We start from the raw sequence: 18,866 nt of genomic DNA, 5'->3' as shown, positions 1-18,866 counted from the left end.
CTTTTTAGTGTTTTGCAGAAGAAGGTTTAGAATGACAACAGGGTGTGTACATGATGACAGAATTTTCATTTTGAAGGTGCTGAACTATTCCTTTAAAATCTGGGTGATGCACATGGCACTGTCTTCTTTTCAAGCGTACCATTCCAGCTTCTGAGAGAATACTGCAGACGGTCTTTCCACCAAAATGTGATTTGAATCTGGGTAATTCTGCATTAGATAAACAAATTGATTTTGTCTTTGTTCAAAGGGAATAGCTTGCTTCTGAGACTGGGGATGGTAATGGGGTATAGCAGAATCCTATTCAGATAGTGGATGAAACATTGAAATTTCACTGATGAATATAAATGGCCCTCGATGAGTGCCAACCCAAAACAGACACATAATATCATGAATGCAATATATGAAATACAGCTATACTAAATAGATTTTTTTTCTGTGTAATGAAGGGATTCTTCCCAATGGGAGCAGCTGTTTTAAGATATATGCTCAAGGTGTCTGAAAAGCTCTTGAACGATTTTCATTTGTGCACAGAAAGATTGGCTTCAGGTGTAATAGCTTCAGCCTGATTTCATCTGAAACAATTCAAACTGAATTTTCTCAGACACGAAGGGCAGGCAGATGCACTGACATCCTTCAATAAATCACGCAGGTGCGCTGAGGAAGACATAATAACAGAATAACAATACAAGTTGCGAGTCAAGTGTTGGGATGTGCTTCAGATGCTTCTGAAAGATAACAACGAAGGAAGATTTGCATTGGCTTTGAACTGTCTCGGTTTCAAAACTGAATTTTCATTGTGTGTGATAATAATATTGAGTGGTTGGGCTTTATGACGCTTTGCTATAAGCATGCTTTAAAAGGTTTGCCATCCACCATTTCTATAGAAGTGCTTTGTGTTTGAAAAGCTTTAATTGGAATTGAAGAATTAATCGAAGAATATAGAGATGTTCTTTTCCTTTTCCAAATTTCAGCTCTCATTTTCAAACAAGCATGTGCAGTAGAACGTCATCAGGGGATGCAATGTTGGCACCAAGTATAAATGTCCTATGGTTTGTGTTTATTTATTTATTAATTCAGGACACAGTAGAGGCAATAGGAACTTAAAAGCTTGCATAGTGAAGGTGTGATGTAAGCTTCTGCTCAAGCAATGATAACTAAAAGGGGCGGAGCTTGCCGAAGGGTCAATTGCCTCTCATTCTCTATAATCCGAATGTCTTTTCACAAAGGCACTAAATTGTACCTGTTACAGAGATTACATCGTACAGGAACGACTACATTAATTTCCCCTTTTTAACATTCAGACATGGCCCCACTGCCTGAGACTAACCACGATTTCTCATTGAAGGGATCTGTAAGGATGTAATTAACTCCTGCAGTAATCCCCGTGGATAGATTAAGAGAGAAGAAAAGATACATACAGAAAGCAATTTGCTATTAATTATGGAAAAGGCAAGGGGAGTTCATTGGTTTATAGAGCTGCAGAGTAATCTAAAAGTCTTTCGGAATCAATTACGAAAGCATGCACCAGACTCCCTGTTGACAGAGAGCCGGGTTCGAGTATAAGGATGAGTTAGACCTCGTGTCTGAGAAAGTGAGACTGGGGGGAAAATGTACAGTGTATGCTGTAGGTGAAAAGACAGGTCAAATTTGAAATCATGTCTAAGAGGAAAACTGCTGGAGGCACAGCGTGCAAGGTGTGAAATGAGGATGTGAAATTGGAAGGCAGATGAAGTGTATTTATATCAATATTCATGTTCTCGGCAAATGCTTATGCAAAGCAATTGACTGGAAAGCGAAAAAATTTGCTGCTAATAATATCTTAATATGTTTGATCTGAATTGAAACAGGATTAGCATGTTTTAAATGAACTATCCAATCAGATTATATATTTAGATGTTTACTTGATTATAAAATCCTAATTATAGAATGTAATTTAAATGTTGGTATCGATACACAACGACAGCAAATAAGATTGGAGAGATTTTGTTTTGACGGTGATTGTGGCATTTTGTAGACTAAAGTAATTTCAGTATTTTGGTATCAGTATTTTTTTCTCATTATCAATTAAACATATATAAACACCTCTAACCAACCAAATTTACAGTATGATAAGAAAAAGATTAAGAATGAATTATTAAATTATGCAAGATAAAATGTTGGTCTCTGGCTAATCTTATGGAAAACCAGATAAAATGTGAATTATGGTTGCATGTTTAAACAATGAATGCAGTTTTTAAGTGGCTAATTAACATGTGCTAAATTCCTCAAATGACATCCACCCAACACCTCACTATAACAGTGACAGCTCTGAGACAGGGGTTCAGCTAGACTGACCCTCCGCATCTTAAAGGACCAAAGGCTGACAGATGGAAGATGAATTCTGCTCAATAAATATCCATCAAATGCCCTGTGAAGGGATCCAGAGGAATACACTGAAGAGAGATTCATGCATCTGCTCATTAGCAGATACGGTAACATCACAGATCCAAAGTCTGGCACTTGCTGTAAACAGTGTTCATTTGTTTATAAAACAGGTGAAAATGCAAAACCTACGATACAAAAGTGTACATTTACAGTAGAAGCATGTGATTATGTGAATACAGCAATTATACATTTGTGCTGATGTTTTGCAAATATCTGTGTAACAGATTTCTATGGCCACTTCATAACACTGGTAACAATGAACATGTAAACTGAAATAACATGAATCCAGGACATGGATTTCACCTTCAGTGTTTGATCTCTCGGAGAGAATACCTCCACATGGCCGTCTAAATCATTTTCAACCTGTGTCCTCATCACAGTTATCTGAAATTGCCTCTCACGTGAAGCCCTTCCTTGCACGTTTCTCCCTCATGAATTGTCAGAGACATCTTTTCCACCATAACTTCCATAGTTATTGTCCTTGCCTCCCCTTGAAAATCCCTGCAGAACTTAATCTCCATGTTTCGCATATATATATTATTTTGTATCATTGCTATGCAGATGACACACAAGCACGGTGAGTTATTCTTGCACTGATCACAGTTAGACTACTGAAGTATACGGGTCTATCTCAAACCACACTCTTTCATCTGCAATAAGTACAAAAATATGCTAACTACTAAGAAAAGACCTGTGTCTAGTACAGTATGTCTTCTTTGCATTGGTTACCAGTTAGATTTGGAACTGATTTTAACATTTTAGCAGGTGATTTTAAGGCTCTGTATGGTCTAGCTTCATAATTATAATTTTTTATTCATTTTTTTAAACCTTTTTGTGTTCAGTGCAACTAAAGTATATTGGTTCAAATGTTTTGTTTAATTGTGCACTATAAATAAATGACTAATATATAATGAAAGAAATATAATATTAACATACATGATAACAAAATATTCAGTATATTTCCATCAATTCTATTAATTTCAAGTATGATTTTCTATGAAATACATAAAAAAAATGTTTATCAAAAGTAAATCAAGAGAGAGCAGAGTTATCCACAGCATGTAAGCATTTACCAGCATGCACTCCCATACACACACCCGTGCACCATTATCCTCACCACCACACACACACACAAAGAACTCTGACAATTACCCGTGGGGTCAAATACAAAAATATGCGGTCATGCTCGCAGTCACACAAACACATAACACACATGCGCACCGTGTCACCCGGGGCGGGCAAAGCGGCATGACTCAGGTCTTCATCTTATCACCTTAGTGCACCCGAGCATACTGCAGTGCTGAGAAAAGATTTAAGAAGAGAGAGCCGAACTCTGAATAATGCATGTTTCATACAACATCTGCAGACATGGAAAAGACATTATACTCGTGCTCACAGGGCTAACGCTGGATTACGTATTTGACAGAACAACTTTGTAATCTTAGAATTTATTTGGGAAATTCATCGTACAGGGTTCGGAGCGGTTTACTAAACAGTACGAATGTTTTTGTGAGCCGGCAGTCAGTGAATCTCTACAGGATTTTAACTTGACGTTGTAAAACAGTGAGATGCAACACAACAGCCATCCAGAAGACATCCATCCAGAATATTACTGTTGTATTGCTTTAAAGTGAATATTAACTTTTTTGTCATTTTCTGCAAATAGAAGCAATCTTTTTAGTAGTTCACAGAATGAAACAAAAAGGATCATACACATACTAAATAAAAAAAAAACTGAAAATAATTTTGATTTTTTTTTCATGGCTGTATGATTATACATATACGCATGTCTTTCAACATTGTTGTACTTTCTTATTTTGTCCTAAAAGGATAAAGAATCGACATTTCCACAATAGTGAATGAAGCTGGCATCCTGCAGCACACACACACACAATCTTTCTCTTGCAGATCACAGGACCCATTTTATGCTTAAATCTGTCTTGACAGTTGTCTCCCTTTGGACACCTTTGGCAATATTGTAAACACTCTGCATTTATGACATCTGCCTTGAATTTAGTAGAGTTTTAGTGCTTCTCTTATTTTCTCTTACTTTGTTACAGAAACCTTTGTCAACATGGAACACAAAAGGAGAAATTGCTGGACACTCTCGTGCAGGCACAACAAATGGGAAACAAATCTTAACAAATGTTACTCGCTCTGAAAGTATCATAAATAGTATTATAGAAAGTATTCATAAAGTATCAAGAAATTTTATGAACAAGTCAAATGGACTATTTTATGATAATGTTTCCATTTCATTACATTGTAAAGCAACAACTACAGCCTTTAGAGTTTCTCCACTTGTGTTCCATGAAAGGAGAACATCACATTCTTTAAGTATGGATTGACATGGATATCAATGATCAAGGCCTCATTTGTAGTATTTGTCTCTCTCTTTTCCTCCAAGAATGATTCCTGCATCCCACAAGCTGTTCTTACTGAGTGATCTGGCCTCGTCGCGGGACTATGAACTATGCGTCTTGGCCGTCTACGACGATGGCATCACTGCTCTCACTGCTACACGACTGGTCGGTTGCGTTTCCTTCTCTACGGAGCGTGAGTTCGGCCGCTGTCGCTCAATCCACGACCAGTTCCTGGGTGGCACCATGATAATTGTCATCGGTGGAATCATAGTGGCGTCTGTCCTTGTATTTATTTTCATCCTGTTGATGAAATACAAACTGCACAGCCAGCACTACAAGCAGAAGGCTGCCCGTGTCAGTAATGTTTGTTCTCAGACCAACGGTGGCCAGCAGGGGGCAGCACCAGGCCCTCCGCCCAGGTCGTCTTCGTCCTCTGGCTCTTCCAGCAAGCCCACAGCCCCACTTGGGTCAGAGAGGCAAGAAGGGTCCCACGGCTTAGAGGGGGGTTACGGGGCACTGAGGGGAACAACAGTGGTGGATTTGAACCCTGAATACGGAAAATCAGTAAAAGAAGAAGACTCCATATCTCAATAACACAGGGTCAAACCCCACCTCCCCTCCCATCTTCACACCTCCACCCATTCTGTTTTTTATTTTCTGTTGCTGGGGTCCTGCTGAATTACTGAGGATTATCTCCTGTCCAAGGTGAGGATGGATTTTTTTCTCTTTCGCTGTCTGTTAAGGTTTGTTGCTAGGCAACTGGTTGTCATCGTGATCTCGCCACACTACGGTGCTGATGTTAAGATGTTCCAGTTCTGTTAATTAGAACTCTGGTAATGGATAAATAACAGACATGCTAACTCGACTGTCTCTTAGTGTCAGGGCAACGGGCCTGATATGATTTCATGAATGGTACAGTACGATTGAAATGACTTAAGTGACACTGTTTAAATAGCCACGCACTTGTTTAGTACAATAGTGTGAATTTGAATTTCAAAGGCGAACGATTGAAGATGCATATTTCAGATGCACAACAAAAGAAGCCTTACTTTTTCTTGAACACGGCAAAGATCAGCATGTTGAGAATGTTATGCATATCCTAAAATAGCATTTTATTATTTTATTTTATTTTTCAGGCACTTTATATGAATTATCATTTTACCACAGCGTGTAAGTCCCGTAAAAAACAATACGATTCCGGCAACTGGGGCGGCAGAAAAATACTGTAAAATAAAAATTTTGCAACATAAATATACGTATTTCATGTTTTTCTTGTAGATTTGAACTTGTTTCTGTAATTTTTCATTTTTCACCATTTCAAAAATATTATTAAAAAACTGTAATTTTCTGGAAGCTGGGCCACCAGAAAAATACTGTTTTCTCTCGTAGAATGACATGTTTTTCATGTTAATTTTTACACCTAGTTTTTTACAGTATATAAAAAAATCTGTAAAATGTGACAGTAATGTTTTGTAAAATTACAGTTTTGCTTACAGTGCACCTAACATTGATGTTATTGCAACATGATTTACACTGGCAAATCTTACTCTGCACTAACAGGACTGTTTCAAATGCAGCTGTTTTCTTGCATCTGCTTTTTTGGAAGTTTGTCTGTTTTAGCTTATTCGGTATTCTAGTTTACTCTCAAAACTTGGCAGTGTGATACTTGAGATAGTCTAGCTGTTTGCTGCTTAATATGTTCCTCAATTGTATGTCACTTAAGATAAAAGCATCTGTTTAATGACTAATATTAGCTCCATTTAATATATATATAAATTAATCGTGCATAGATACAGAGGGTTGGGGAATGGAAATCACATTTTAAGGATCTCATAATAAACAAACTTTTAAGATTTTCTAAAAATGTTATTGACCCCTTTCTAAATGATGGATCAGTAGGTAAAAGCCTAGTTAGGGGTACACTATCACCCCATGCTGTGACCAGAAAGGCTGGTCTTTTCAGCACTTAAAGTAAAAAAAAGTAGAAAACAACTTTTCACATCACCTTGTGACATTTTTTCATGCTGAGCCTGATATTCATTCCTGTCAAAATCATCTTGACATTTACTGTGCTAGGGGAATTCGTTTGTATTTCAGTCAAAGCCTTAAAACCCCTGGTGGCACAATCTAGGTTGGCCAGCCTCTTCAGAGCAGGATGGATAATATCCAGCAGCGGACCACCTTAGCTCTCAGATTCGAGAGATGACTCCGTTTAACATGACCAGGAGAGACTCATCTCAGTGAATTGGTCATGGTTACCTTCAATAAAAGTGCCTCTGAGGAGCCCTGGATGAGCTAGATGGAAAGCACAAGTGTTGTTGTTGCTAATCACTTCTGTTCTCTGGGAAACAGCGCCTCCATCAGGAGATTATCTGACAGTGCGGAACCGGCGTTTGAAGGGCAGGCATGTCAGCTAGGGTCAATGTCAGAGACTACTTCAAAAGGCTTTTTCAGGCATTTGACACAAGTGAGCCATGTTCTGCTTTTACAATTAGGTGAAAAGGAGTTTTTATCTGACCAAACCCTTTTTTACTTATGAGGCAACACCTTTTTTAACAAGAAAGAAAATAACAAATTTGATTTAGAAATGCCCAACAGTTCCTGTCATCACCTCAGGAAAATATTCAGCCGTTTGACATCCCTTTATAATCACGTGTCGCTCAGCTGAATACTGATTCACGATCTAATGTTCTCATAGACCACAACAGATTAAAATTCACTTCCTTTAGGGATGTTTCCACAAGAAAAGCACAATTATGGCCAACGCTGCTTTCCATATCAGCTTCATATGGATTTAAATTCATTTTTCCTGGGTTTGAAGCTGGAAAGATTACGACGCGGGAATACAGATATAGGGCCTGGCAATGAACTACAGCAGATAAGAAAAGACGCCATGATGGAAGAAAAAGGCCAGATATGAGTATTGTGATGGAGCTTTAGAGAATAAGAAAAGAGGGTAAAGGGGCTCGTGTCTCAGATATTGAGACAAATGGGCTAATCTGTGGAGTGGGGTGCTATGAAATACTAGCACACGTATAGAAGAAGGTAATTACTGTTTTTGTGCGCGTCAGAGAAAATGGGACGCAAGCTTTCTTCTCCCACCCTGCGATGGCAGATATGGACTAGAATCCCTCCAGACTACGGCGGGGGCTTGCAGCACTAAAAATAGTCTGAATGAGGCCTAGCGTTAGCACGTTGCAGATGGCTAGCTGGATAGCGTCCTTGCTGGCTTTGTTAGTTCTACATTAAATCTAAGCTCAGAGTCTGAAGAAAAGTAATGAAGTCATTAAATGTCCAATTAGCATGCGCTGTATGTAGTCATCAGCTCTGCCTGTTTATGCCCAGTCAGCTAACGTTAATGTGGTGAGGGAAATTGTGTGTTTCCTTGCGTGCTGCTTCCTCTGATACAGAGATTTACAAACCATTTGGCGTGATAACGTTGGCAGAGATGGGGTTGGTACAAAATGTACTCGGTGATACTGGTGGATAGTTCTTCTGCAAGGCTTTAGTATTCCTGTTTTAAGTAAAAGATAATGTACAGGCAGCCGGTTGTTATCGCAGAAATAAGCCCCGACAGTGTGATCAGGACCCGACGCGAGGCAGAGGGTCTTGTATCACACTGAAGGGGCTTATTTCGTGATAACAGCCGGCTGCTTGTACATTATCCCGCTTATTACACGGCTACTTGCCACATGAGAAAAAACTGGACATGAAATGTGAATTTGAAATATTTTATTAGCTCATTTTTACCGAATGCCGACCTTCCGTGAGGAAAGGCCGCTTACCTTCGGTTTTAAGGTAAGAAACGACGTTCAAATGTCACAAACAGGCAATTTGGTTTAATCATTTGTAACTATAATGTCATATATGTTATTAAAAGACATTTAAAGGCTGAATAGGCAATCCTGTCCAGAAATTATTTTTGTCATGCTGGTTGGAAGACTCTTAACATCCTGATAGCAATCAATAAGTAAAGCGAAACATTGGTATTTTTGTAATTATATATCTTCTGTGAAAGGCGTAGGGTCAAAAAACGTTGGACCAATTACTGCCCTCGGTCATGTGTACTGTACATTTTCAGTCAGCGTATTTTGCATCCCACTGCGCACCCTGTTCACGCAGACATCATACGTCATCAGCGCGCTCATGTGCGATGTGCAGGCAGCGGGACAATACGCCCTTTTCACATGACGTCACGCATCTTCCGTTCTGCCGCGAAGCAGTGTATCATTACTTCCGCTAGCACTCCAGTTCATAAGGTGGCGGTAATGCACCTATAAGCTGATTTGCCAACCGGCAGTAAAACTCAAGAAGAAGAAGAAGTTACTTTCGCTAGCGCCTCAGAATGGAGTTTACCAAGTGGCTTGCACATCTGCCACAAATACATCTAGATGATGTAAAACATCTTGCAGACAAATTTTCGCTAACAAGATCAAAGCTAGAGAAAGAATACAAATTCTTCGTTGAACAGTACCTGTTTGATTATGAAGGTAAGTGTTTTGTTTTCTTTTTGTATTAGCGAAGGTGCTAGGATAAGTACTTGAATACGTGTTCTGTCAGTTTTTTTTCTCACTGTTGTTAAATTCCAGCGCGACGGCAAAACGGAAGTTCTTCTTCTTCTTCTTCTTCTTCTTCTTCTTGTTTGTTGCAAGACGGATGTTATGATACACTGCTTTGCAAAAAGGCGGAAGTTAAGTGACGTCATTGTGAAAAGGGCGTATTGTGGACAGAGAGCAGGTACCTGGAGATGTTCGTTATTGCAGGAATGTAATTCACTTTGTACTGTAATGTTTTCTCACCGGTGTATGTGACATGACTTCACTGGAACCGATCCAACAGCTTCTGGTCTGTGCGTGCGCTCATGTGATTTGGAGGAGGCATGGCTTTGGATGGTGATTCGCGAGAGGGAGGGATCGTGTGATTGCACTGCTAGCAGGCAAACGTTAGCATTTTCCAAATGATCTACTCTGCCTTTAAATTTAAATTGTCAATAAACCTGTCAAAATGATTTGCATCCGGGTTACCGTTTGTTATTAGTTTTCAGAGGTTGTTATCTGGGAATAACGAACCTGCAAATGTCGCGACGGACCAATCAGAATCAAGCATTCCAACGAGCCGTGTAATAATTTGGTTATAAAATCTGAAGTCAGCTTGGATCTTACTAATTTCTTTGCAGTTTAATAGCTTTTAAAAAAGTTGTGTTGGTTTGTTTGTTGTATGCTAGCCAATATGGTAGTTGTATTGTCATTTAGTTCTGCAAAATTGGGAGAAAAGTGTTGTTTTAAAGGAGTCATATGACGCGGCTAAAACGAATATTATCGTTTGTTTAAAATGTAATGCAATGTGTATACACGATTTAAGGTTCAAAAACACTGTATTTTCCACACACCGTGCTTGTTTGTATCTCCTCTTTGCCCCGCCTCTCGGAAACGCGCGAATTTTAACAAAGCTCATTGCTCATTGTAACTCACATTAAACAGGTCAGGAAAGAGAGAAGACGCGGAAGCGCTGTTTATCTTCTAGTTAATCGATCACAGATACAATCAATATCACGGATGGATAAAAATTTTACAAAATGTGACGCCGAATAAGTAAATGCATTGTATGGGAAACACTGATGGAATAATACATTGTCATGAAAGTAACAAACAAAACGGCATATAAATCATTGCACATCTCAACTGGTATGTTACGTTAATAATATTTTTGTCAGTCTTATTAAATACATGCGGACAAAGCACTGTTTATATATGCAATTACTAACATTACATTCAAACTGCGATCGCTTGTGGAGATAATAAATAATTAATTTACCACAGGGCTGTATTTATTTAAATGTTTATTAGTGAAATAATGGTTATATAGTCGATGAAAGTATAACTTAGGGTGTTTTAAACAAGTTAATCTTGTTAACAAGTTAGCTACATGCGGAGGCTATGCTAAAACTTCCTAAGCATCAACCTGGTGAGTGAACAGCAATATGAATGATGAGCATAGACAACAAAGGTAATTAAATTAAATTGCTCTTTTATTCCCAACATGAATTAATTCATGGCTGTTTCATTTAATTCATGTAAAGTTACATCTTTATTTGGGGAGGAATTGATAGCTTAGGCAATGTGACTCTGTGAGTTTGTCTCTATTAGCGAAGCTGCATAAACTACACATCAGGCATTAAATGTAACATCTCATTTGCGCATTAATTGCTCTCATGTTAAATATAAGTGTATTAATAAAGCAAGTGAGTATACATTACCTGTGCACGCTGTCGTTTCTGTCGCGTCTCCCCAAAACAGATACCCGATGATGAGAAATTTATTAAATTTATTATCGGGAAAACGATGTATCGGTCGATCTCCACTCTTAACATATTTGGAGCATCAAGTTCCAAAGCAATTGTGCTGACAGTACTGACTTGCGTATACATTTGGGCGGTCTTAGTCAACGCATACCACGAACTGACGTAGATTTGTGGGGGTGTGGTTACACGAGGCGTTTCAGGCAGGTCTGGGTGAGCATTTGCTTTTAGATAGAATGCATCTTTTGTTCCGACACTTTAATTTTTGCAATTTTACGTGTCTATTACATGCATGGGCAACTTATAACACACCAAAGACACAGAAAAACACATGTTCGCGCCATATTACCTCTTTAAAGGCGCAGTTTATTTATTTACAACGGCCACTAGCGTTGTATTATAGATTTGCCATGAATCGCTCAGTCCAAACATGACGGTGGCCACCACAGTACAAAAATATGTCGTTCTCATGTTGACGTAGGGAAGAGATTTTGCGGGCATTAGAAAGACTGTAGAAAGAGCGATGTCTTATTTATTACATAAAATAAAAGGTTTGTGGATTTTAAGTTTAAAAAAAGGATAAAAGTCAGGCAGGAGCTAGGACCTGCGTTAATATTATAAAGTCTTTCCAGCAGAGACACGTTACGACCCCGCGGTAATAAGGCTTTTAGCAGAGATACTCACAGATATCTACGGAGATACTTTCCAGCAGAGAGACGTTGGAGAGAAAGATCGTCTAAAAATCACCTCAGAGGAGGTTGCTTTGATTTGGATCAATATGTGAGTAACATTGGTTTTTCTGTTTGTTAGAACCAAGATATGTTGTTGTTTTTGTTCTAATATTAGCTGTGTGACGGAGCAGTTTTGAGCGTCAATGTTTATCTGGAACCGCTTTAATATTGTACTCGTCCAGATACGTTGGAGCTGAATCTGGAGAGCGAGCACGTTTTACTCTTTTACTCAATGATGAATAAACTTACATTTAATTCGCGGGTCACATGCGTTCCGAACCGTAGAGTACGATCCGCACGGATCATCTGCGATCCGTTTCACCACGATACCGCAGCGGAGAGGAAAAGGAAACGCGCGTTGTAGAGTTCTTTGTCCGTTTAGGGCTTCTGTACAAAACATGGCGGCGAATTCAATGTATGTAGGGCCGCTCTGTATGTAGATATAAATAGCTTATTCTAAGGTATTACAAACATAATGGTTCATTATGTAAGGTCTTTATACACCTCTGAAGAAATAGTTTTGTGTATTATATTGCATTTCTTTCAGTAGATCCTCCTAAAAATGCCGTATTGTTCCTTTAAGAGGCATTTTAATTGAAAAATATACATGGTGGTCATTTATTACACAGCTTTCGGGAATGCTTGTTTCTGATTGGTCAGTCGTGACATTCCGATGTGTTATTCATCATTACAAAACAGTTCATTCCGGTTCTTGATTCTGATTGGTCAATAGCTGTGTTTTATTCACGATAAAGCACAGCTATGAATGCTGCACACAACGATTATGTGTATCACTCACTGATCTATATAAATTACTGGATTGTGCCTAGAACGCTAAACCAACGGCAGGAGGTGAAGCCACCGGAAACAATCGTGCCGCCATCTTGGTATGCCCAACTGACAGAGAGCGCCTTTGACTTTGTCAAAATGAGGATCTAAAATAACCCGTTTTTCAGCTTATTAGGCGCGCTATAAGTTTTTAGTTCAAATGAGTTTAAATTAATTGTTACTTCTGATGTTTTTTCCAATGTTTATGTTTATTTTGGGCATAACAGCGACATATAGAAATCAATGTATAGAAGGTGAGTGTGTCTTGCACACTGCTGTAATGGTCGCATGTGTAAATGTTCTGAAATAAAGCTTCATGACTTAAAGAACATATACAGCCTGTATTTATCTGTATTTAGATTTCAGAATAAGCACATTTGTCATATGTCTCGTTAGTCTGGTGATCTCATATGTACGCTACTGTAATGAAAATGAACATAACTCACTCTATATCTAATAAGATGGGAAAATTCCAGACTTTAAATAATTAACCATTTACATGCTAAAGAAATTTGCGCTGTAAGAATGTACTGTGAGACTTTAGATATAAACACGGGGACTGGTAAGGTACTATTTTGTCATTAAAATGTGATAACTCCCTATTAATTTACATTTATGCATTTGGCAGACATTTTTATCCAAAGTGACTTATATTGTTTCTGACTATGTGCAATCCCCTGGGATCGAACCCATGACCGTGGCGTTGCTCTAACCACTGAGCCACAGGAAAGCGTATCGAGGTATCACTATGGTATCACTATACATCCTTAGCAACCGTAATAGATCGTTTGGGCATACCAACATGGCGCGGACAATCCAGTCATTTATCCACCTTTTTCGCAATGCGCGAAATTACCCTTTATGCCTTGCGTATGCGCGTAGGGCTGATGCTTAAGACTTCCGGTTCGCGGCTATTACAAAGTTAGCTTGAAAGCTTTTAAACTGACGTTATAATACTTTTATGTCATTTGACAGTACAATGTCAAAGAGCAGTGTCTAAATTATTTCACAGGGTCGCACGGGCATGAGTTTTTAACCTAGACCGTAAAAAACAACTTTGTTTCTCATCATAAGAAGTAGGACAGTGACATGTACTGGGATGATGACATTAAACTCCAGCCAGCAGGCACATTTGATATATCGTCTTATGTATGTAGACAGCCAAGAGCTTTAAATTTATAAAAACACTTTACGCAGCGTTAACATTGGACGAATTCTTTGCCATAACCATCAACAGTTCACATTTCTAAAGCGGCGTTGCTGAGTCCAGTGTTCTTAACAGGGGAGTCATAATCTAACGGGAATATAAATAAATAAACCTGATCACATCGCGTTGGATCTTTTATAAAATAACGCAGTATTGGAGACATCTGGATGCTTCGGTGTGACTGGTTCTGGTATGTCATGTAGCGATACAGCTGCTGTGGTGTTAAACGTGTCTTTATTTATAGAGCTACAGTGCTGACTAGGCCAAACATACACTAAAATACATACATTACATACAAAACACTTTTAAATAGTGTGTATTTCCTGCGTCATCCAATATGAACACGTATGTTTGAATACAGCGCAACTGTAATATTAAACTTAATTTGATATTATAATAAATTATTATAATGTCACTTAGCCCTGGATGTATGCTTCATGTGTTAATAGTGATGTACTATGCAATAACAACAAAGTAAATAATGAAGTAAACAATATGTTGTGATGTTTTTGAGAGGTGCAGAATGCAGTAGTCAGAGCTAAGAACGAGCTGTCTTTAAATGTTATTTACTTTACGCTCTTGTTGTCTCAGGTGGTAACACTCGTTCGTAAGGTTTTCTGAGCTTTCTGTGGCTGTTGTGACAGCCTTTTCCCACAAAAAATTATTTTTAACCATTAACAGAAATGTCCTCTAATATAGCAACAAATACAAAACGGAAGTGCGAGGCATCAAACAGGAAGTCACTCGCAGTAATGGCGCCCTCCATGGAGACGTCAAGAAAAAGGTGGATATAGATCAGTGGTATCACTACACATCCTTAGTTACCACCCTTAGCAACGTAAACGAAACAATCTGTTGCTGTGTACAGTTGATCAGGGATTACTTTTCCCAGCGGAAGGAAGACTTTAAGGCCCGGTTTCACTGACAAGGCTTAAAGCTAGTCCCAGATTAAAATGAATGTTTGGCCTTGCTCTTAACTGAATATAACTTGCCCTGAATATATTACACTGTGTCTACACCAGACGCGACAGGTGCGATGCGACATGACAACCGCGCCGTGCCGCATCCAGTGTGGACAAAATTTTAAATTATAATCGGTTCTAATGCGTTTCTAATGTCTTTTGTCGTTTAGCGTCCTATGTAGACACGGTGTTAATATATATCAGTGCCATTGTTTTGTCTCAAGATGCAGACCAGTAATGCATTCTTCTAAGGCATTTTTATAAAAGCGACATAAATATCTTAATTCAACTAAGGCATAGTCCCGGCTTAAGCTAAACTGTGTCTGTGAAACCGGGCCTACTTTTTACTTCATGAAGGTTGCATTGATAGCTCTATAAACTAAATATTGTTTACATAACAGCTACTAAAACTGATAACATGCCGCTCACCAGGTACTGCAAGTCATCCTGACCGGTGCAGCTTAATACTTAATATTAAGTTGAATATAAATTAAGAAAGATTGAATATAAATATGCCTAATTAATGAGATTTTATTTACAACTGATTACACAAAATAGTGTAGGGCTGCCACGAAATGCAATGAAATGCAGTGAAATGCTTAGACGCTTCGTATTATTTACATTTGTCTGCTGTAATAGCAGTTTCTGTTCCCGGGCGTGTGTAAGTTAATCAGCAGAACAAGAGAAAGTATAATACACCCGACAAAAAGTGATCGAGAGCCTCGGACGCAGTAAGTTAGTGAATGGACGGAGGAATTCCCCCTAACGTTACCCCCGGAATGCGATCATCACAGCATGGACACGCAATCACAAATGGACGGAGAGGGGCACGTAGATGTAGACTTTCATAATAAATTACTTTTTTGTAATTTACTTTTTTGTAATGTAAAACTACGCTTTACATTAATTATTTACATTAACGCTATTGTACTAGTGTAAGTTAGTGTATGTGAACCTTTGCAGATTGTGACCCTGCTTAAATTACAGTACTTAAGTACATAACAAAATAAGTATTTTTTTACTTTTAAAATTAAAACTACAGTACTTAATTAAAAGAAGATGGTGATTTTTATGTAAACATGGATTAAAATGTTAAAACAACAATATTTATTTATAAAATGTAGTGGAGTAAAAAGTATGATTTGCTTTATAATGTAAGAAAATACTAGAATTTATTGTTTATTTGCAAAGTTTGCCAAAGGATTAATAAAGCAATCCAAAAAATCTTTATTAGATTACTAAAAAAACAATAATCGTTAGATTAGTCGACTAATCGAAAAAATAATCGTTAGATTAGTCGACAATTAAAATAATCGTTAGTTGCAGCCCTAAAATAGAGTGATTTTACTTCCATCTTTGCTTAAAGACATTAGGAAACCTTTGTGTTCTCGTTTGCATTTGTTATAAATTATTATAAAATATGGTACATAAATATTTTGTCCAATTTTTTCTTCATGGTGCAAGCAGCCGTGTAATAAACTGGGTAATGGACATCAATACAGTTGTTATCTCAAAATAAATCACTTCAGGGTGATAGGACCTTTCAGGTCTATTTTGCGATAGTGATATGCCTACTGAAATGCCTGGATTCATCTTGTTTGCAGGATTTTTAATTTTTTAATTTTAATTTAATATTCATTGTCGTAAGAATAATTTTTTTATATGTTTTTAAAGACCCCTTGTGGTGAAAACAAGTTTTTAATGTTGTTTATATGTTTATGTTGTGTTTTTAATATGTTTTAAGACAAACCATGTGCAAATTTGTCATTTTAAACCATTGTTGAGTATTTTCTCCATAAAACTGCAGTTTACCAAAGTCAGTTTTAAAAAAGCGATTTGAAACTGCTCTGGTTAATGACACATTCACACATCCAGTCACATTCAAGCTATTTTAAGGCAGGAAAATTATTTTCAAAGGAAACCTGATTTTGATGGTTAAATATTAGTTTTAAGGGATAAGATTATCGATCACAGTGGGACTTTAACAACTGCCATTTAAGTAGCGTCAAAACGTATGTCTAAATATGTTGATGAACCTAATACTTCTCTTGTTTTTCAAGGCAAACTTCATCAGTCTGAAAACTACATGCAGAATGCCAGATTAAGTGGGATTAAAGCCAATCTATTAGAGGGAAAGATGTGGGTGGAAGGCAAATACAACAGCAAATCTGTGTTCATTTCCTTATGCAAGACTCTCCCCACACCTTGGATATTATGTGCCTCTTTGGAGCATATGAGCAAGTTGTTTTTTCCTCCCAAGAGAAAGGAATCATCAAAACCCTTTTATAGAAACAACAAACTCATCCGTCTGGAAGTAAGTTGCTGTTGTTGTTTTCTAAACAAGAAAAGTATTATGATAAAATATCAGTGTTTGACGGAGGATGAAGCTCAGATCTCACAGATGGTCCAGTGCCAAAGGATTGACATATCTGGATTTAATGTTCTCTCAAGGTTTGTGTGGACGCAGACTTATCAAAGTTCAATAAAATATTGACGAGTCGGTATCGAGTTAACATTTGTGGACCTTCAGGAGCACTTTATAATGGATTGGTCTGTGTTGTGTAAGCTAATGACTCTGGCGCCCTCGCTTTATTTGGAACCTGAACACACGGATCGATATTCAGCTGATTAACAAACATGGGGAGTGTGTTCTTGAAATCTGGAGATTAGGTCAAACAGGGGAGGCACCACCAGAACATTGATCAACACACTGCACTAAAACTTTCAGAATATCATGTGTCAACGACGATTTACAGTAAGGTGGTTTTGAAAACTCGTGCAGACTGACTGAAAAGCAGACTGTATGAAAGCAGTGTAGGCCGTGAAAAAATGCTGTAGGCCATCCGGTCTGCTGAAATAAATACTGTTCTTATTTTCCTCAGATTGACTGTATACGTATTTGTATGTGAAGTACACCTTCAGCCATCTCTGATTTTAATCATTTTTATTTTGAAGAGAAAATAATAAAAATATGGGATGGAATTTTATGCTTTCATAGGTACTCTATGTGGATTTATAAAGAAATAAAATATTTTTCTTCAAGACTTCTGAAATGGCTTTTCATTTGCCCAGATTTGGGTTTTCGAGTAATACACTCTGAAAAAAATATAAGTTCTTAAATGGTTCTTCACAGCGATGTCATAGAAGTACCATTTTTGGTTCCACAAAGAAAAATTCAGTCAAGGGTTCTTTACAGAAGCATCTCTTTCTTGCCTTTTTACATTCTGAAGAACTATTCTGCTACAAACAGAAAGGTTCTTCGGATGTTAAAGGTTCTTTAGTCCAAAAATATTCTTCCATGGCATTGTGCAGCACCTGACCTAAGTCAAGCCAGACGCCTAACTCCTCCTTTTAGAGCTATGTGATTTTTTAGTCCCGTGCATTACTCATATTCTCAATATTCCACAGAGAATGATTTTGGTGCGCTATGAAGTGCAAAATGTTTACAAATGCATAGATTATTTATTTGTAGCCGAGGGCGTTTATGCTAATAGAATAAAGCAGTAATGACTCTTACAGCCACATGATGTCACTGCTTATGCACTTCTTCAGGCAGTTGTACCATCTTGGGCCCGGGCTGCTGACTTACGTCTATTAAAACCATCACTAAGACACAAATTTTACTAAGCTATATTGTTAAAAAATCTTGCTCCAAATATTGTCCGATTTTATAGTGCCTACACTTACAGGTGAATTCCTCAAAAAGAAATATTTATATAAACGTTGTACTTTTGAGGGCTTTTTGGAAGGTTGCAAAATTCATGTTATGTGTGTGGCCTTACACACATATAATATAAAATACCTTGATTTAGTACTATTAGTGTAACGTATATAGGAGTGTTGTTGACACCTTCTCTTGTTTAGGTACAGTTTGTAATTCTTTCTCATATATCTGAATGTGCCTAAATGAGCTGTTCTTGTGGAAAATTGAGATATGTTCATTTCTCAATTTACACTGAGAGGCCAAAAGAAAAGGCTCCAGGATTTAAGATTAATTTGGCCTCCATCTTGGTGTACGTTTTCCTGAACGAAAGACATACCTTCCCTTATTTC

The 18,866-nt window shown here is 37.8% G+C and overlaps 1 protein-coding gene across 2 annotated transcripts in view; it reads left to right on the top strand.

Moving 5' to 3' along the window:
* si:cabz01090165.1 (uncharacterized protein LOC100333421 homolog) overlaps window positions 1-17,837 on the top strand; it is a 161,341-nt gene extending 143,504 nt beyond the window's left edge. For both annotated transcript variants that reach the window (XM_057348091.1, XM_057348092.1), the window contains 2 exons: window positions 4,832-5,492; window positions 16,874-17,837. In XM_057348091.1, coding sequence (XP_057204074.1) covers window positions 4,832-5,381 — 550 coding nt within the window. In that variant the 3' untranslated portion in view covers window positions 5,382-5,492; window positions 16,874-17,837. The remainder of the gene's footprint in view (window positions 1-4,831; window positions 5,493-16,873) is intronic.
* Window positions 17,838-18,866: the final 1,029 nt, after the last annotated feature.

Source organism: Triplophysa rosa, linkage group LG12 (genome assembly GCF_024868665.1).
Source record: "Triplophysa rosa linkage group LG12, Trosa_1v2, whole genome shotgun sequence".
In the NCBI taxonomy this organism is placed as follows: Eukaryota; Metazoa; Chordata; class Actinopteri; order Cypriniformes; family Nemacheilidae; genus Triplophysa; species Triplophysa rosa.
The sequence above is the reverse complement of the archived record's forward strand: the minus strand, read 5'-3'. Positions and strand labels throughout refer to the sequence as shown.